Source organism: Nothobranchius furzeri, chromosome 2 (genome assembly GCF_043380555.1).
Source record: "Nothobranchius furzeri strain GRZ-AD chromosome 2, NfurGRZ-RIMD1, whole genome shotgun sequence".
In the NCBI taxonomy this organism is placed as follows: domain Eukaryota; kingdom Metazoa; phylum Chordata; class Actinopteri; order Cyprinodontiformes; family Nothobranchiidae; genus Nothobranchius; species Nothobranchius furzeri.
In genome coordinates this window covers 42,447,424-42,468,770 of record NC_091742.1, presented here as the reverse complement: position 1 = coordinate 42,468,770, position 21,347 = coordinate 42,447,424, and the positions used below count along the sequence as shown (strand labels likewise).

Below are 21,347 nucleotides of genomic sequence, written 5' to 3'. Positions count from 1 at the left end.
TGTCCTCTTCATGTCCGTGGCAGAGAGTCATCCAATCTGTGCTCTCAAAACAACTCTGCAGGGCTTCTTCAGCGTCCTGTGACCATTTTCTCACAGTTCTTCTTGTCACAGGTTGCCTCTGAACAAGTGGTTTGTATTCCGAGCAGAGAAAAACAAGATTGTGATCTGATTGTCCCAGAGGAGGTCTTGTTTTGGACATGTATGCATTCTTTACATTTGCATAACACAGATCCAATGTCTTGTTTTCTCTGGTGGAGCAGCTGACAAACTGTTGAAATGTTGGAAGTGTAGCAGAGAGCGAGGCATGATTAAAATCACCAGATATAGCAACAAATGCATTGGGGTGCTGGGTTTGTAGCTTAGCGACAACGGAACTGATGGCATCACATGCATTTTCAGCAATGGCTGAAGGTGGAATATAAACGGTTGCCAAGACAACACTGGTGAACTCTCTTGGCAAATAATATGGGCGACAACTTACTACCAAGAGTTCAACATCTGGGCTGCAGAGACGACATTTCACTGAAACATGACCTGGATGGCACCATCTGTTGTTGACAAGCACTGCCACTCCACCTCCTTTTCTTTTCCCGCTCCTCTTCAGATCTCTGAATGCTCGTACAGTCAGGAATCCTGGCAGAGAGACGCTGGAATCGGGGATATGGTCCTGCAGCCACGTCTCAGTGAAACACATAACACTGCACTGCCGATACTCTGGCTGAGTCCTTGAAAGGGCTTGGAGTTCATCCATCTTGTTGGCCAGTGATCTCACATTGCCCATTATGATCAATGGCAGAGATGGTTTGAATTTCCTCTTTCTCTGTCTCCGTTTTGCTCCCGCTCTGGACCCACGCTTCTTGCGTTTTAGCTCATTTGGGATTTGTGGCTTCAGTTGAGGTATTATTTCAGCCTTCCCAATGTTAGGCAGCTGCTCCCAATTGTAAACCAGCTTGTTGCCATGGTTACGCATCATAACAAATGCTCAAAAAGTGAAAAATGAGCAGTAAAAATCCTCCAAGCTTCACAGCATCAGAAACAGAAAAGTAAAATGTCCAAAAGAATACCGTTTTTCTTGAGAAACTAAAGAAAAAATGTCCAAGAAAAGGCAAAACTTACATATAGTCTACAGAGCTACTCCAACATGCAGCCACTCAGAGCAGCGCAGTTCCGACAGCACCAGCACGTGTCGGAGTCAGCCCGGTAAAAATGATTAACTACTCCGAGCGGAGTCACGTTCACGTTTTGAAAGCAGCGCTGATTCCAGAAACCTCAGCACAAAGTGCGTTCGCTGCTTTGAGCCAGCATGATAAACAATGGAACGGCGCCGCTAACTCTGTTCAGGTGTTGCTTTCCAAAAGGGTCTATGTAGGGGGGCGGGTGCATTACGTGAACGGAACCATCTGATTGGCCGCATATCAGAAGGACTTCATTTGATTGGTCAAATAATACTTCCGATATAATTTTTAATTTTTCGATATATTGTGCAGCCCTAATTTGGATGTTTTGATTTACGTTCGAATCAAAAAGGGACAGATTTACCAAGCACCACCAAAACCACGCCTCGCATCAGACCTGGAAGGTTCTGAATGGATCAGTAAAAGCAATGTGTCATGTGACTTCTTACATTACGTGTGATCAGTCTCTAGTGGAAACATTTAAAGTTATATTACTTATTATATTCTATAGGATTATAATGTCAAGTAATTAATATTTTCATTTCACAGATTGGTTCACATTTTATTATTGGCTAACACTTTGTTTGATTAGCTTATTAAAATAGAGTTCTTCTGATTTATTAAAAGAAAGAGTTCTTTGTCTTCATTCTTCTCTTGAGCTGGAAGGGAAAGTTTTAGAAGCAAATGCATGACCTTGAGCAATATCTCATGCAGATTAGCTCTGAAGCTGGGGAACAGTAAAGATGCAAAAACTACCATTGTTAAAAGGTTTCTACCGATGTCGGGTTTCAAGGAGAAACAGGAGAGGGAGGGCAAGAAGGAGAGGAGGCAAACAGAGTGAGTGCAACAAAGAAACCAGACTAGTGTGGAGGTGAGCAAATGGCTGGAAAAGTGTGGGTGTTGAAACCCCCACATCCCCCACGGGTGCGACGCCCTTGAGTCTGGCACTCTAACCACTGGACTACCAAGTTTGTTATAAAAAATAGTCGCCTAACATACATATCCTGTGCTGGCCATTATGTTCATCTTTGTCGACAGGATGTACTTCAGGGAGAGGAGCCAGGCATGATGATGTAATTTGTTTCCATTCAGGCTTTTTAAATTAAAATCACATATTTGCAGCCAAGACACAAAAATACATGAATGCAGCCAACAACAAGTTAGAGGTCTTTTTTAAATGGAGAAATAATATCGCATGGTAAAAAGCTCCAAAGAGTGGATCTTTCATTATATGAAATCATGACACATGTTTGGAAGATGGCGCAGCTGTGGCTGGGCTGCGTCAATCATTTCCTATGCCTCTATTGATTTTTGGTGTTTTATTAGTGGTCTTTTCTCAAAACGTAACCCCACTTATAACTTTTGACCGACAAATTATTCTGCAACTCGGTAAAGTTGCGGAACAATTATGGATTACAAAAAAATCAAAGGACCAACCCACTGCCGCTGTTCCTTGGATCAGTTCCACCGTTCCTGCGGCGTTCTTCCTGCCTGCCCATGGATCGCAGTCACCAGAGGAGATGTGAAAAGAGGTGGAACCCGGGTCAAGCTCAGGATCTTCCTCACCCAGACCTCAGCGTGCGGAGGCACTCAATCAATTCACTACTCCTCTGCTGGGTTTAATCCAATCAAATCAAATCAAAGATACTTTATTAATCCCAGAGGGAAATTAGAGTTTCAGTACACACAATTCAGAGATCAGACATACATGGGCAAGACACATGACAAGAATTGGTGACTGTGGTCATTCGCAACCCTGAGTCGCGCTACCTTAATAGAGATAAGAGGGTTACATGAGGATTGGTTCAGGTGGAGGGAAAAAAGGCACTTCAGAGCTACCCTCCACCAGGAGAGCAGCTTTGCTATGCAAAAAAACACTAACAAATATGCAACAGACTTCAAACACAAGTGCCCACTAGGTGGGGTGGTGGGTTGGGACTATCCCTACTTTAGTTCCTGCAGCCACCATAAGCAGCACATGTCACCTCAGTGTGGATAAGGGGAGGAGCATTAAGGGTTGGAGGGTTGCAGTGACTCTGGAATGTTTCAGCGAACTTCCCGCTGTACCGCCCAGGCTAGGAAAGGATACAGAGTTGAGTTACCAAAGCGACGGCACATTCCACATATCTTCTTAGGTGGGAGTTTTGTTGGAGCCTTGCAGGCTCAAGGGCGCCAGATTCTGATTAGGAATTGTTTTGGGGCCAGACAGAGATACCGTAAATCCTCTAATATTGGCCTGTATTCAACTAACGGCCGGGTATCACATTTTGGCCGGTGTCGGAGTCGGCGGAGGTGAATAATGGCCGTTTTTTTATTGTGGCCGGGTGGAATGTGGTAACAAGCAAGTACCACAGGGGGGCGGTTGTGTTATCCGTCTCACTTTTGATTTGCCAGTGATAGACCGCGAGGGTAACTTTAACTGTGCGGAGACAAAGAGGAGGCGAAAATTTGATATCAAGTTCAAAGAGAACGTGCTGATTATGCTGCAAAACACTCTGGGGAGCAGTAGGGGTTGTATGTACTAGTCACTAGTCGACTTCACCGCTCTATAGTGACTTTTTATGCCTGTCATCGACTAGTCCCTGTCACGTGATAATGATCGGCAAGATGCAGTCCACGGAAAAGACAACAGCCTGCTGTCAGCAGGTGACAAGCTCCTGCGCGTCGGGAGGCAACGCGCTGTGCCAGAGTGTCGGTATTGACACCCGCCGTAAAACGGACATTTAACCAAATTGTGACCTTTACCCTCTTGCAATTTAACATTCCCCTCACCCCCATCCTAACCTTAACCAGCTTGCGCATGCAAAGCTCTGATTGTTGACACGCTCCAGACATCTGCGTCCTGAGCACGGCCACAGTAACATTATCAAATCAGGTGTCGCCACCTCAAAAACTAATTTAACACGCGATCGTTCATGTCGGCTCATTTCCTTTAATGTTTTCTGTCCTTTATTTGTGCCTGATGCGTTTCGCTGCTGTGGAGTGGAGTGCATCACCTATTATGTCCTCCGGTGACACACCTCACTGCGGCCGGCGAGCAGCGAGCACTCCGCTGTTTTTGAGGTCGGTAGATCTTTTAGAACTGCAGTTCAAAGGTAACTCATGAGGTGAATATATATGAACCCAGGTAGCTGTTTTTCTTTAGGATTGAGAGGAGATCCAGGAAGATAATAAACAGGCAGGACAGAAAAATAGTCAAATAAAAACAAGTTAGTTTTTGTACCTGGTGGTTGCAACAAACAGACACCATTGAAGGTAATCAGAATCAAATTCAGAATCAGAATAGGTTTATTGCCATTGTCAGTGAACAAACAATTCACAAACTAGGAACTTGCTTCGGTACTAATGTACAACATATAACATGAATAATAAGATTAAAAATAGAATGAAATAGAATAAAATATAATAAAAAACTAGAATAAAACTTTCAGCTATAAAAAATTTCAGGTAATGGTAACATGGCCGATAACGTGACGTTGTGTCGAGTACAGAAGACGAGCATGGTTGTGTGTTTATAAGCTATTCACAAGTCTAATGGCAGATGGAAAGAAGCTGTTCTTATGGTGGGAGTTTCTGGTCCGGATGGACCGTAACGTCCTGCCTGAGGGGAGCGGCTCAAAAAGTCTGTGACCCGGGTGCGAAGGATCAGCTGCTATCCGATCTGCACGCCCCCGAGTTCTGGAGACGTACAGGTCCTGGAGTGATGGAAGGCTGCAGCCAATCACCTTCTCAGCAGAGCGCACAATGTGCTGCAGTCTATGTTTGTCCCTCACTGTGGCTCCAGCATACCACACAGCGATGGAGGAGATGAGGATGGACTCAATGATGGCTGTGTAAAACTGCACCGTCATCTGGGCCGGCAGCTTGGCCTTTTTCAACTGCCGCAGAAAGTACATTCTCTGCTGGGCCTTTTTGATCAGGGAGCTGATGGATGGCTCCCACCTAAGGTCATGTGTGATGGTGGTTCCGAGGAAGCGGAAGGAGTCCACAGTGGTGACGGGGGTGTCCGTCAGGACGAGGGGGAGAGATGGGGCTGTGACTTTCCTGAAGTCCACAATCATCTCCACTGTCTTCTGAGCATTGAGCTCCAGGTTGTTGCTGCTGCACCAGTACACCAGCCGTTCCACCTCCCTCCTGTAGGCGGACTCATCACCGTCAGAGATGAGTCTGATGAGGGTGATGTTATCCGCAAACTTGATCAGTTTAACGGAGTCATGGCTCGAGGTGCAGCAGTTTGTGTACAGGGAGAAGAGCAGAGGCGAAAGTACACAGCCCTGTGGAGATCCTGTGCTAATTGTCTGAATGGTGGAAACATTCTTCCCCAGCCACACACACTGCCTTCGGTCCGTCAGGAAGTCAGTGATCCACCTGCAGGTGGAGTTGGGTACGTTGAGCATGGAGAGCTTGTCCTGGAGCAGAGCAGGGAGGATGGTGTTGAACGCAGAGCTGAAGTCCACAAACAGGATCCTAGGGTAGGTTCCCGGGGAGTCCAGGTGCTGCAGGATGAAGTGGAGGGCCAGGCTGATGGCGTCGTCTACAGACCTATTGGCTCTGTATGCAAACTGCAGAGGGTCCAGGAGGGGGGAGGTGAAGGACTTGAGATGAGGGTGGACCAGGCGCTCAAAAGACTTCATGACTACAGACGTCAGCGCCACAGGCCTGTAATCATTCAGTCCAGTGATAGGGGGTTTCTTAGGGACAGGGACAATGGTGGACAGCTTAAAGCAGGCTGGAACATGGCAGGACTCAAAGGAGATGTTAAAGATGTCCATGAAGATTGGACATAGTACCTCTGCGCAGTGTCTCAGGGTAGCGGGGGAGACACCGTCCGGGCCCGGGGATTTCCGTGGGTTTTGCTTACGGAAAACCCTAAGCACATCCTCTTCTGTCACTGAGAAGGCAGTGGAGGGGGAGGGGTGGTCAGCGGGGACTGTACTATTCACAGTGGTGAAGGTGGTGGGGGAGGCATGTGACACCAGAGTGGCTGAAGAAACCAGTGCAGTAGGGGGTGTGGGGGATGGGTGTTGCATTTCAAACCTTGCATAAAAGGAGTTGAGTTGTTCAGCCAGTTGTAGATCGTCAGCAGCATGTTGGGCTCTAGGCTTGTAGTTAGTGATTTGCCTGAGCCCTCTCCAGACAGAGGCCGTGTCATTGTCAGAGAACTGCTCCTTTAGACGCTTATTATACCGGGTTCTCGCCTTCTTCAACTCTTTTGAGAACTGGTACTAATCAGAAGTGAGGAACAGAAAATGAAATAATTATTTTAATGTTTAGAGCAGCAGGAACTCCGAGAGGCTGCAGGCGCATCAGTGAGTTTGTGGCTGCTGCGCAGGGGGAGGGGGCAGAGGGCTGAAGCAGAAACTACCGTTGTTAAAAGAAATGTGTGTAACTTTGAAAAAGTGGGCGCAATTTTAATAGTCAAAAATTCCAGCGAACCATTAGTTCATTTTGCTCAAATAGAAATTGAGGCCTGCCTCTAATTCTGGTCCTCCTTCCTATAAAGGCCTGGAGCTTGATGAGCTTGAGTAAAATACAGGCCCAGGCCTGTATTAGAGGATTTACGGTAATTTCCACTCTGTCTTACAGTTTGTTGGTCCTCAACCTCTCAAAATCCCAATGATGGACATTAATCTATCCCAATCCGTGCTGATTCATCCACTCTCTCCTTGATGGCATCCATCTTTTGTGCCAAAGAATGAATCTCCACCAAAGTCCCAAGCTTACGATTCATCGTGACAGTTCTGTGAGTCTGTGAATTCACAGTGTGGTGCAAACCATCTCTGAGCTCCGGGATCAGGCCAATATTCCTCGACATCTCATTAATTTTCCGGTAAGCCAGGTAGCCTCCAAGGCCAGTGAGAAGGAAACGTGACACCAGCACCACGAATATCCACACGTCTTCAGAGTCCTCCACTGACAGCTGAGAATGACAGATCAAGTTCCACTGTTTCCAGGAGTCCATGATGTGTCCAACTGGGTCTGTCCCGGCTGGGCATCCGGGAGCCCCTTCTCCCATTATCAGCTACAACCTCCACCGCTCCTCAGCTGCCTGCTACAAGTGGCTCTACCCTGCTTCCTTGCTGTGGACACAAACACTTCCTCACCAAAGGCTTGTGAAGCGCTGTGAAAGAGGGTGTGGTTTAGGTAACCTTCACCAGATCACCTGTGTCCCGCATCAGCTCGAACCGAAGCTTCGACACTTCTTATTGGTTAACATTCGTTCCCTTCAAACTAAAACTTTCATCCATGAAGATATTTTCCATCAATTGCCTGAACCCGCTTTGTCCACGTAGGGTCGCGGGGGGGCTGGTGCCTATCTCCAGCGGTCAATGGGCAATCAGGCGGGGTACACCCTGGACAGAAAGCCAGTCCATCGCAGGGCAACACAGAGACACACAGGACAAACAACCATGCACACACACACTCACACCTAAGGACAATTTAGATAGACCAATTAACTTAGTCATGTTTTTGGACTGTGGGAGGAATCGGAGTACCTGGAGAGAACCCACGCATGCACAGGGAGAACATGCAAACTCCATGCAGAAAGATCCCAGGCCGGGAAGCGAACCCAGGACCTTCTTGCTGCAAGGCAACAGCTCTAACCACTGCGTCACTGCGCAGCCCATGATGATATTTTCATTTCTTAATTCAATTCAATTTTCAATTCAAGTGTATTTATTGAGTGCTAAATCACAACAAGAGTTGTCTCAAGGCACTTCACATAGTAAACATTCCAATACAGGTCTGTTCATTAAGCCAATCAGTAAAAAGTTCCCTATATAAGGAACACAGCAGATTGCATCAAGACAAGTCTTTACAGCAATCATCATACTAAGCAAGCATGCAGCGAAAGTGGAGAGGAAAAGTCCCATTTAACAGGAAGAAACCTCCAGAGGATCCTGGCTCAGTATAAGCTGCCATCCTCCACGACTCACTGGGGATGGAGAAGACACACACACACACACACACACACACACACACACACACACACACACACACACACACACACACACACACACACACACACACACACACACACACACACACACACACACACACACCAAGTAGTGTTTCTATGGTTACATTGTGATGTCTTAGTAAATATTCTATTTGGTGAGAGATAAACTTTACTGTATTTATCCTAGTGGATCTCTAATTAAACGGGTAAACTAGTAGTAGCACATTCAATGTCAAAGAGAGTAAATTGTTATTATCAGGAGAGGGAGAATGTTTAAGTGGTTAGCAGCAGTGTTCACGCCGTTGGACTTTCTCCAGCTGACAAACTTGGATTAAGCCAAGAGAAAATTGTGTTTTTACTGAACTGCTCCCTTCGGAGTGAACCTTTTTTTTTTTAACTCTCTCAGACTATCTGGCAGAGGAGGTGGCTTGTTACCGTTTTTAAGAACTATTTTACATGTAAGACTATGAGTCCTTTTCTTCTTTTGAGCTGCAGCATTTTGTTCTGGATTTCAAACCTCCTTTTTTCTGTGCCTTGATCTATCGTCCCTCCAAATATAACAAAGGCTTTATTCATGATTTCTCACAGTCCCTAGCTGATGTTGTGTCCAAATATGATAAGATTGTTATCACTGGAGATTTTAACATCCATGTCTACTGCCCTGACAACCAGCTAACTAACGATTTAATATCCATTCTAAGCATGTTTGATCTGTATTAACTTAAAAAAGGATCCAACTCACTCCCATGGCCATAGCCTGGACCTAGTAGTCTACAAAGGACTTTGTGTTGCTCTTAAAGGCATTGAGGACACGGTCCTTTCGGACCACTTCTCCATAGCCTTTGACATTGTTATTCCTCAACCGGCTGTTTTTCCATCTTCAAATGTTATCTGGCATCGTGTCCTCACACCTTCAACTGTCAAGGCCTTTTACACTAACTCCTCAAACACAGAACTTGCTGTTACAGATCTTTCAACCTCCCTCTACTCTAAAAATGAACTGTGGGAGCTTTTTAATTTCACCTCTCTTGGAATTTTAGACAGTGTGGCTCCTCCTAAACGCCAGGGTCCCCGCCGGCCTTCTGAACCTTAGTTTAATGACAGTACATGCCTCATCAGAAGACATTGTAGGAGGCCTGAGCGCAAATGGAGGAAGGACAATTTCAAAATCTCCCTGGATATGCTCAGGGAGGGTCTGACCTGCTTCCAAACGGCTGTTAAAGCTGCTAAATCTCAGTACGTCTCATCAGTCATTACAACTAATAGCCACTCTCCAAGACTACTCTTTGACACCATTGAGTCATTTCTCAATCCATGTTCTATTGCTCCTATTGATTCCTCTGTGGACGTTTGAGAGAAATTCAGAATTTTGTGGACAAAATCTCTTCTATTCGGCACAGGGTCGGAATGCCTATTGCCACAGTCACGCCTCCCTGTCCTGTTCCAAATGCTGTTTTAGAAGAGTTTCCTCCTGTGTCGCTCTCCTCGCTATCTGCACTACTGAGTCAAATGAAACCCTCTCTTTGCCCCTTAGATTTTCTCCCAGCTAAAGTGTAAAGGATGTACTTCAAGTCATTGGACACTTTATCCATGCTGTTTAACTCATCCCTGAGTTTTGATATTTTTCCATTGGGTTTAAGGCATGCTGTGGTTTGGCCCCTACTCAAACAACCCAGGTGGGCCCCACTGTTCTCTCAAATTTTTTGATCCATTTCAAATCTTCGCTTTTTAATCTAAGGTTCTAGAAAAATATTTTTTTAATCAGGTTCAACAATTTCTAGACAACAGTATCATAGAAACCTTCCAATATGGTTTTAGATCACGCCACAGCACTGAATCGGCTCTCCTTTCCATAATGACACAGCTGGACGATAGGCAGCCGGTTGTGCTGGACCTTTTGGCTGCTTTTGAAATGGTTGATCATAAGATTCTTGTCTCGCACCTTGAAGACTTTGTTGGCTTTGGTGGTAAAGTCTTAAAATGGTTTGTTTCCTACTTCTCAGATAGGACCTTCTCAGTGATTGTAGGTGATGTTTTCTCCTTTACCGCCTCTCTTTCCAGTGGTGTTCGTCAAGGATCAGTTCTTGGTCCACTGCTCTTTTCTTTATTTATGCTACCACTTAGAAGAATCATAACTAGACATAACCTTTGTTTTCATTGTTATGCTGATGATGTTCAAATATATTAACCAATCAGTCCAAATTCTAACGTCACAATTACATCCTTGCTGAGATGCCTCGATGACCTCCAGCTGTGGCTCTCTGATAGTTTCTTGCTCTTAAATGAAGAGAAGACAGAGTACATCATTTTTATTGCCCCAAAATCATCCTTGTATTTACATCCCTAATCTTGGCCCTTTGGCCTCCAAAAACAAACCACATGTTAGAAACCTTGGTGTCATCTTTGACAGTGAACTCAATTTTGACAAGCAGATCAGTGCAGTGGTTAAAGCAAGTTTTTACCAACTCCGGGCTTTGTCTAGGCTCAAACTTTTTCTAAATCGCTCAGACCTAGAAAAAGTCATCTACGCATTCATCAGTTCACGCCTAGACTATTGCAATGCTCTATATGTTGGTCTGTCCAAGTCTTCCATTGCCCACCTTCAGCTAGTCCAGAATTCAGCAGCACGCCTCCTCACGAACACATCTAGATGCACTCACATTAAACCCATCCTCTCAGCCCTGCATTGGCTCCCTGTGTCCTTTGGAATACAATGCAAACTCATTCTGTTTACATTCAAGTGTATTCATGGCCTAGCCCCACTTACCTCTCTGACACTTTATGCCTACTCTGGCACACAAGATAAACAAGTCATCAAACAAACTTTTCCTTGAACTTCCTTGTTTCAGGTATAAGCATTGGGGTGATCACTCTTTTTCAGTGGCAGCCCCAAGACTCTGGAACAAACTCCTCACTGGCATGCGTCTAACTACAGTATTGCCACGTTTTAAAAGCAAACTCAAAACGTATCTTTTCCAGTAGGCTTTTAACTAATAGGGTTTTTTTATTCTTTTTTTTTTTGACTTTTATGGCGAACATTTAGGTTTGTGTCTTATTTTATTCTTGTTATTGATTTTAAGGTCTTGCTATTTATATATTTATTATCTTAAATTGATTTTATTTTCATGGGTTTTACCTTTTATTATGTTTAAGCACTTTGGGCACATTCAAGGGTTGTGGAAAGTGCTCTATAAATAGACTTGATTGATTGATTTATATGGCCCAGGGATGGGCAGTAAATCTAAAATGTATTGTTATTGAAACTTCTGACTCTGTCACATTGTGAGCAGGAGGGTTGAACCCGAGATGCAGAACACCCAGAACGACTCGAGGCAGGAGAAAATAAGTTCCTTTTGCTAAAGGAGGATGAGCAAAGATCCAAAGGCACAAAAATCTAAGCCTAATCTCAAAAACACTGAATGACAAAAAACTAAAACAAAAGCTCACTCATGAGCATGAACCTAGAGAATCTCGAGAGGGACAAAACAATGCTGTCACATACAATGGACCGACATACTGAGAGACAAGACAGGGTTATATACACAAGGGCTGGGTGATTAGGGGAATTGGGCACAGGTGAATCTAATGAACTGAGAGGAAGTGCAGAAAGAAGTAGGGAAGAAACTCATCTAAATCCTGTAAAAACAAAAGCTACTAAACTAACCCAGGACACGTTGGAGAGGTTACATCTCCAGTCTTGTCCAGGAATGCCTTGGGGTCCTGCCGGAGGAGCTGGTGGAGATGGCTGGGGAGAGGACGGTCTGGAGCTCCCTAGTTGGGATACTGCCCCAGCGACCCCGACCCGGATAAGCGGAGGAAGACAACAACGATAGTAGAACAAAGACACAGGGGGAATCTAGAAATAAGTGAACGAATGATCTAAGTGGGGAAGAAAACACACACACTAAAGGAGACTAATGAACTGAAAATCTGAGCCTATAGAAAACTGCAGAGGAGTGACTAGGAGAAAAATGAGGGAAACCAGGAGGGAGTTGGGGACCAAAGGGGGCACAGAAGACTTGGGGAGACATGAGGGTAACCTGAAGGGAGACCTGGAGGGGGCTGAGTACTTCAAGGATACAAAAACGCTTGGGGGGAACATGAGGGAAACCAGGAGGGAGCTGGGGACAAGAAGGGGCATAGGAGGCTTGGGGACACATGAGGGGCACCTGGAGGGAAACCTGGAGGGGGCTGGGGACCACAAGGACACAGAACATGACAGACTCTTATTGAGATAATTTTTTCCCATGTCATTAAATTTGATAATAAAAAAGTTTTAAGATGGGTGCAGGTTGGCAACGTTCATGTCTCCTTTAAGAAGCTGTACCACCTTGAGTCACGTAAAAATGTGACTCATCATAAAACATGTGACAGTCAATTCTAGTGGACAACTTTTGTTTATGCGCATACCGGTAGTTATCGTCCATTTATTGTTTTCGAGATGAAATCCTCAATATATCGTGATATTGATTTTAGGCCATTTGCCCAGCCCTAATATGGCCCTTTCAAATATTGATTCAGTATCGTCACACAAAATGTCAAAAATGTGTACCAATATTTTCTTACATACATACAACACAATCTTCCTTGTCCATATTGCCCCTTAACTGGCTTTGAAACTAATCCCTCTTAAAGCCATAGTGAGTAAAAAGTTCTGTGGTAAAAGCGAGCTAACAAATTCCCTTTAACTTTAACCGGTGGTTGGGATAAACAAGACAAATCTAATTTCACATTTTACCATAAGGTGTGCTGGCATTTGGAGTGAAAGAATCCACAACCATCAACAAGATCTTTACAGCAATCAACATCTTAGTGTTGCTGTTCGTGACCATCTCTGGATTCATCAAAGGAAACATCTACAACTGGCAAATCAGCGAGGAGGCTTTGATAAATGCCACAGCAGAACTCAAGTAAAGAGAACTTGTTTCTTGTTTCATTCTGCATGTGTCTGTTATCATGACCTATCTGTCTCAGATTTTTCTCAGTTTAGGTAAAAATGCTTTTAATGTTTCCCCTCACCCATACAGGAACCTAAGCTCTACCACCAATGTAACCAGCGAGTTTGGAGCAGGTGGATTCTTCCCATATGGCCTCAGTGGTACCCTGGTTGGAGCTGCAACCTGCTTTTATGCTTTTGTTGGATTTGATTGCATTGCAACAACAGGTAAAAATGAAGATAAATACCTTACGCTAAATTCTACTTGGATTTTATTTAGGTAAATTAACATTTTATAAAGATAAATCTTATCACAACATATGAAAACATTACAACTCTACTGATACCTTTCTTGTTGTGAAATGTATAACGAACTGGGCAATAAAACTACAAAACTGACATTGCTGATGTAATAAAGTACAATAAAATGTTTTTAGTACACTTTAAAGTGCTTTACAAGCAAGGATAAGGATTGTCTGATTGGGTGGATCTTCAGTACAGCAGGAAGTAGAAAAATTCTAATCCTGCAAAATGCTTTCACAGGAGGGAACAAAACTTTGTTTAAAAAAAAGATATATTTGATGAGGCTGAGTTTGTCTAAAACTGTGCCGTGTAAACTCTTAGTTCTCACAGTGAGCTGTTTACTGATCTGAATGATTGGAGTCAACATACAATGTCATAAAGTTTGTGACATTTATGTTTAAGGTCATTTAACCTTTTAAAGGTGAGAAGAAATAGTTTAAAGTCAGCACAGATTCAAACAGGAGTGCAGAGTTATGGTTCACATTTCATCGATCTGAGGTAATGTCACTTTATCCACCTCATTCCTAGGCCTGTTCATGTAAAAACGATTATGCGAGAAACATCTGGTGAGATATCTGAATTAGGTTTTGCTTCTTGTAGCAGAGTTAAGAAAGTAGCTTAAATGTTGCCTTTGGAAAGATCTTCATATCATCCACCCACTCCTCTATTGCAGTAGGTAGAAGCATTACAATGATGGCCCGTTTGAGCTGTGCCAGCTGGTGTTCTCACATAGTTTATGCATTTAAAAATTTCATCAAAAGTGGATTAGTGCTAACAGATCACATCATTCACCTCATTTTTGAGGATTTCCGAGTCGTGGCAGCGCGAAAATGACGTCACTCATCTCCGTGAGCTCTGTCCTCAAGACTGCTCTTTCTTCTCTGCTCCACGAACCACAGGCCTCGGTGGAGAAACAGCTGTTATCTTTAAGAAACACTTTCCGTGCCAACTTATATCCTCAAACTCCTACAGCTCATTCGAGATGATCATGATTAAAATTGGTCCAGCTCTACCAGTTTATGGAATTCTGGTCTATCACCCACCTGGATCTACTTCATCCTTCCTGTCTGACTTTCAGGACCTCCTATCTTAAACTATTAAACTAGACAGGATAATCATTGTTGGAGATTTCAACATCCATGCTGAGGATCTATCTAACAGCTCTACCAGGGAGTTCCTAAACATGATGAACTATTTTAACTTCTCTCAACACGTGTCTGGTCCCACTCACAGAGCAGGCCACACCCTGGATCTGGTCTTTTCCTACGGACGTCTTGTTGATAAGCTGCAGATACATGATGTTGTGTTCAGTGACCATAAGTCAGTTTCTTTTCATATTAACCTAAATTCTGAATCTCTTTTACCAGTCTCTGCTAAGCAATGACGTATTATCAACAGTTGTACCATTTGAAATTTCTCCTCCCTCTTTGACTTTGTACCTCCTTCCTCTGATGACGTAGAGCTCCTTACCAACTCATTTAATGATCACTGCCTCAAAATTCTAGATCAGGTCGCCCCTTACAAAACCAGCCGCAGTTCAAGTGCCTCCAGTTCACCCTGGCTGAACAACCAGATTCTTGAACTTAGACGCTCCTATAGAAAAGCGGAACGACGGTGGAAGAGGACAGGTCTGGTTGTTCATCGTGAATATTTTAAAGAACTTCTCGAGTCATACAACGAAGCTGTAGAAAGTGCCAGGTCTTCTTTCTTCAGCAACCTCATATGTCAAAATAAGAATAATCCTAAGGTTTTGTTTGATACCATCTCCAGCATCGTGTCTTCTCCTCCGCAGCAGGCTCAGCTATCTTCAGCTGATGACTGTAACACCTTTCTCCACTTTTTTTGCCAACAAAGTGTTGAATCTGAGATCCAATATTCCACCAGTATTCCACTAACCCTAACCCTAACCAGAGTTATTTTTGATCCAGTTTTAAGTTTAGACTCACACGTCAAACCCATCTCCCGCTCTTGTTTCTTCCAACTGAGAAACATTTCAAAAGTCCGTAAACTGGTTTCTTCTGCAGATCTGGAAAAAAATCATCCATGCCTTTGTGTCATCACGCTTAGACTACTGTAACTCTCTTTTTACTGGTCTCAGCAAAACCTCCCTCTCACGCCTTCAAGCCATCCAAAATGCAGCAGCCAGACTCCTAACCAAATCCAGCAGACGAGCTCACATCACTCCAGTTTTACAGTCCCTCCACTGGCTCCCGGTAGAACATAGAATACAGTTTAAAGTTTTAGTCCTAACCTATAGAGCTCTTAACAACCAGGCTCCAAGCTACCTATCTGAGCTTTTATCCACACACACCACCTCTCGGAACCTTAGATCCACATCTGAAAACCTCCTGGCTGTTCCTCGAACCAGACTAAAAACCAAAGGGGACAGGGCCTTTCAGTCTATTGCCCCCAGACTTTGGAACAGTCTGCCTTCAAATCTCTGTCTCTTTAAATCTGTAGAGGTCTTCAAAAATAATCTTAAAACTCACCTTTTCATCCAGGCTTTCCCCCGCTAAATATTCTAAAAGAAGGCTTTGTTCTTGTTCACACCTTGACTTTGTTTTTACTCCTGATTTTGGTTACTATTGTTGTCACTGCTATTGTTTTTATGATGTTTCATTGGTTTGAGGTATTTGCCCAGATTTTACTCATGTTGTACAGCGCTTTATGATGTATATCTGTGAAAGGCGCTATATAAATAAACTTTAATTACTTACTTACTTACTTACCTATGGTGGCAATGTAAACAAATGCTGGACTGTAGGTAGGTCAAATCTTTCATACAAAGGATCTTGGGGGCTAGAAATAAAGCCTGGACCATGCAATTCACTTTTCGGCTGTTGCACAAGTCACACTGTGTGGACTCCAGAAAGGTGGCACACTGTACGACGCAAGATTTCAGTGAGCCAAACTGCACAACGTCTTTCAATTCAATTCAATTCAAGTTTATTTATAAAACGCCAAATCACCACAAGAGTCGTCTCAAGGCACTTCACATAATAAACATTCCAATTCAGGACAGTTCATTAGGCCAATCAGAAATAATTTTTCCTATATAAAGAACCCAGCAAATTGCATCAAGTGTCAGTGACTATACAGCAATCCTCATACTAAGCAAGCATAAAGTGACAGTGGAGAGGAAAACTCCCTTTTAACAGGAAGAAGCCTCCAGAGAAACACTTTTCGTGCCAACTTATATCCTCAAACTCCTACAGCTATGTCACAAGTGCACTCCCTGAAAAGCATACATCACTAAAAGCAGGCAGCTAATCAAAACAAAGAAGCTGAAAAGAGAAAAAAGCGCAACCGATTACACTTCTTTTTAGAGTCAGCTCATGACCCAGCTCATCTTCCTCAAAGAGGAAGGATTGATCCACTAGATTGTTTTTAAAACCTGTTCTTTGGCCTCAGACTCGGGTCTCCTCTTCCTGTCTTCCAGCTTAACAGTTGAGCTGGACATTCATCCTTCTCATCCTCCTGTAACGAAGTGGTTACTTTAAAAAAAATCAATTAAATATAAAAATATTCAATTAAATGTAATATCCCATTTAAATATGGATTATCAATATCTTTTCACTTTTAATATTTGATTGATGATGAAATTAGGTAATTTGAGTATGCCAAGGAATCCACACATTATAATAATTTGACACAGAGACAAAAATATGGTTCATACTAATTATTGTATATTGCTACCGCTTACCTAGGGGCGGATGCAGAAGCGGCCTGGGCCTGAGTCATGACACACACACTGGGTGGGTCTGAGGGGGAAGAACATTATCAGGGAGCCACAAAGGGTTGAAGGACCACAAGATACCAACAACAGCACCCTGTGTGGCTAGTGAGTTTGTAACGTCTCTTGATCATGTCCAGGTGCACAGGAATGACCTTTGACTTTATGCCAACACATCTGCATGCCATGAAAAGGTCTCAATGTTTAACGGACTTCTGGTTGGAGGTCAAGAACCCATTACTTTTCCAAGAAGGCAGATGGCAGGAAGCTGAGTCAAGCATAGTCTGAGTGAGTGCAGATCACCAGCTTGTGTACACCACGATCAGCAGCAAGTTGTAGGACTATCAGGATCCCAGCAACCTCTGCGAACTGTGTTGAACTCAGAGGGTGAGTAGAGTAGCCAAATGGACACTGTGTGAAGGTGTACTGGCAGTTGGTGAAGGTGAAGGCTAATTTATATTGGTCAGTCTCAGACAGGAATTGTCCTGAATTCAGAAGCAATGTCCAGGGTGGAAAATTATTTAGCATATCTCACCTTTGGAAGTTCTTGTTCCAGGTGGGCCATCAGCCACCGGGACAATGGAACCTGTTGGTCAAGTTTTCTGTAGTCAGTGGTTAGTCTCCACTGACCATTAGGTTTCCTCACCACCACAACGGAGCTGGGTAGGTGCTGTTACAGGGTCGTATGATACTCTTTTCCAAGAGACTGTTAATGATTTCCTGCACAGGTCCATTGGATGCCAGGGGAATAATGTAATGATGCACGAAGGGCAACGGAGCATGTGGTGGTCGGAATCCTCACCTCATGGATCGTAGTTAACACACAATCTAGGGAGTCGACTGAAAGGGTCTTTGTATTTTAATAGGAGCTGACGTAGTTTTTCCCATTTAACCTCATTCATAAGAGCATCCCCCTGCCCACGACCTGTTCAATGCATGAGAAGATGTCGGGGGGCGGTTCTAGAGGGGCTGAGCTCGGCGTGGAGCCTGTAGGTTCCCCAAGCTCAGGGCCTCCTACCACAAGACAGCAAAAGTCAAGTTCAGGAGGGAGCTCAGTAGGCAGGGGTTTTTCAAAACACGCCCAAAGCACCCCCACCCACCCAGATCGACAACAGGGACAAGGCATTCCAATAGATTTTTATTAAGGATCAAAGGAATGGAACCAAGATCAGAAATGTACACGGGGTGTGTCATCAGATGATCACTGTGAAGTGAAGAAGAGACACGAATGACAAGGTTGTGTCCCCTGGAGCACATGCGTGGACATTCATCGCACAAGGGACAAGTTCTGGAGGTCGACCTCCGCTACTGGAGGCTAGGACGAGGCGGTCAAAAAGAGGATGAGACATGATAGTGAAGTCTGAACAGGTGTCCGTAAGCGCATCACAGGGGAGCACCTGTTCGAGAGTTACGGATTAGAGATGAGTGAGTACACCACTCTCTGTATCTGTTCAATCATCTAAATTATCTGTATCTATACTCAGATTGGGCAGGGTCTAAACCAGAAGTGGGTGTTGTTTAACCAGAAGTGGGTGTGATTTATCGCTGTACATCACTTTAATTCTGGAATAGATATGGATTGATCAGAAGTTGCTATGTGTATTGTTTATTTGAAAACTATTTACAGAACAGCCTCAGAATTGAGATTCAATGTTTTTGATCACAATAGTAAAGGAACTATTACAGAACAAGCTTTTACTGTTCAGGTGTAAACATTGTGCTCCATCCCTGTGTTTGAACTCAGAAGATGCTTCTTGATGCCACAGATATGTGATGATTTAGCTTGTTTATTTATTTTACTCCAGAATAAGAGATTAAATTCTTACACAAGCAGTTCAGTGTAGTTAAATTAGTCATGGTGTGTGTGTGTGTGTGTGCGCGCACGTGTGTGTGTGTGTGTGTGTGTTACATATATAGGACTGCATGAGACAGCGGGGTTTCATCAAATCCATGCATCTTAAAACTTGGCTGAAGTAACGGCTCAGGAAAATAACATATTTCATAAATAATGACGTCTCTGCAGTGTTTATGATAATGTTTTATCTTATCTTTGGTCTGGGAGGTGTAACTTATCATGATACAAGCCTTTTAAAACCTGTTAAAGTGTTACAAGAGGAGATAAATGCATGAATTTAAAGTTCATGTTTGGAGACCAACCTTCACAGTTTGGAGGCTCATGCTGGTGAGGAGACACCATTAGTTCTAGTAACACCTGGGCTCCCAAGGCCTGTTCTGACAGGATGGATGTTACGGGACCCTTAAGGATTCCAGTTGGATGATTGGAGGATTATTTAGGAGGATTGGAATGAACTTATTTCAGTGGTGAAGGGTTAAAGGTATTGGCTCGGCATTAAAATTGTAGAAATGCAAAATAACTACACTTTACCATCTCTATAAACATGTACTGGGTTCAGTTTTTTATTTTGTTAAGGACTTTTGTCATAAATCATTACAGAAAATCCAAATCCTCTCCTCCAGACAGTGAAGAACTGTGTTTCGCATACGTCACTCCAGCACGTAAAACAAGCCAGCTGCTGATGCTCTTATTGTGAATCACTGTTATTTGTTTACTTTCATGCTCCTAATTATTACGTAAAATTGCATTTACAGCTGCAGCAAAAGGTCTGAGCCATGTGTCCGTGTCCTACACGCATTTTTAAATAACAAGTACTGAAGAGAAATTTTGGATTATTCTTATTCTCCTCAATTAGCGATGAAAAATAAGCAGTTCTAGCTTGTTGAAGCTTATTTTTGTAAAGCACAAGACTATTTTTCCAGGATAAGTAGGACTCCTCCTGGTGTGTAGAGCGCCATGTTCTCTCTAATTTTCTAGAGTTTTGTTTTAAAGTTTGTAAATGAGAATTAAACCAGGGAGCCAACTTCCTGTGCTTAATTACCTTCTTTTTTAAAGGGGCAACATCATCTAATGCCACACGAAAAAAAGGAGTAACATTATGAACTAAGACGTCAATTTGTGAAGGGCTAGAAATAAAAAAATTGCCCTCTGCTACGTTACTCTGAGATGCTGAGGACAGTAAAGATGGAACAGTTGATTTAAAAGACGCAACAGCGTTGTCAGATAGGGACCGACTATAGTGAAATTTACTTTCATGTCTCGAGAACTCAGTTATATAATTACAATAATACCAGAAAATTTTGATCTAGTATGTCTAATTTTTCTGACAAAGCAACACAGGCTATTTGTAGTATTACGACAAAACAAACTCATAGTCTTCCAGCTACCACTATCAGTATGTTGAAAATGTTTTGTTGTGTTTTTATATTTTTTGATTTGTTTGTTTTTAGGTGAGGAGGTGAAGAACCCTCAGAAGTCTGTTCCTGTGGGTATTGTGGCTTCACTTCTGATCTGTTTCTTGGCCTACTTTGCGGTGTCCGCTGCCCTCACCCTGATGATGCCCTACTATATGCTCAATGAGAAGAGCCCCCTTCCTGTGGCCTTTGAATATGTTGGCTGGGCCCCTGCAAGATACGCTGTGGCAGCCGGATCATTGTGTGCCCTTTCCACCAGGTCTGAAACCACACAGTCTACAAAATACCTACCAACATGTAATGTGACACTGTTGGGTTGGTTATGATTCATTTACTGATTTTGGTCATGTGGAAACATTTCGGTAGATAATTATTGTGAAATGTTATTCATTCTCAGTGTTGCTGCAAATGTTCTTTTAATGCCTGCAATCAAATGTCACAGTTTCACATTTTTTTGTCTTTGAAAAGACATACAACCATGGCCCCCAAGGCATTGTGGGTGTTGGGTTATGGAAGTATGGGACGTTGTGGGGAAATGTAAGGGCATGTAGTTCCCTGCAGAAACAAAGAAGTAGTTGAATTCACATTTTTGACTAATATGAGGTTCTTCTGTGTACAGCTTATTTACTAAATATTTCTGTAGCTGCAAATTTCTTTGCACACAACATTGAAGTTAGATGATTTAATCTGTTGGTGATTTTTATGAGAATATAAAAAAGTTTACAGTTTTTGGTAGATTTTTCTAGCATTTACTCAGTTGTTTCTACACTCTAAAAAAAGTTGAACAAACTTAAAAAAGGCAACCAGCTGCACAGCTTTTTTGAGAAAACTCAACAAAGGCATTTTTTGTTGTGTGAACAAGAACTAAGATGTTAACTGAAATATCAATCTTAAGTTGAATAAATTTAAAATCGCTCTTCAGCTCTACTTCTGTTTTTCAGTTGAAGCAACCCATGTATTTAAGTTAAA

The 21,347-nt window shown here is 43.1% G+C and overlaps 1 protein-coding gene across 3 annotated transcripts in view; it reads left to right on the top strand.

Annotated features, from left to right (window-relative positions):
* zgc:175280 (cationic amino acid transporter 2 family protein) overlaps positions 1-21,347 on the top strand; it is a 59,391-nt gene that overhangs the window by 25,237 nt on the left and 12,807 nt on the right. For 2 of the 3 annotated variants that reach the window (XM_054733710.2, XM_054733709.2), the window contains exons 4-6: positions 12,881-13,046; positions 13,164-13,300; positions 20,415-20,637. In XM_054733710.2, coding sequence (XP_054589685.1) covers positions 12,881-13,046; positions 13,164-13,300; positions 20,415-20,637 — 526 coding nt within the window. The remainder of the gene's footprint in view (positions 1-12,880; positions 13,047-13,163; positions 13,301-20,414; positions 20,638-21,347) is intronic. The other variant, XM_054733711.2, reaches the window with a different exon arrangement.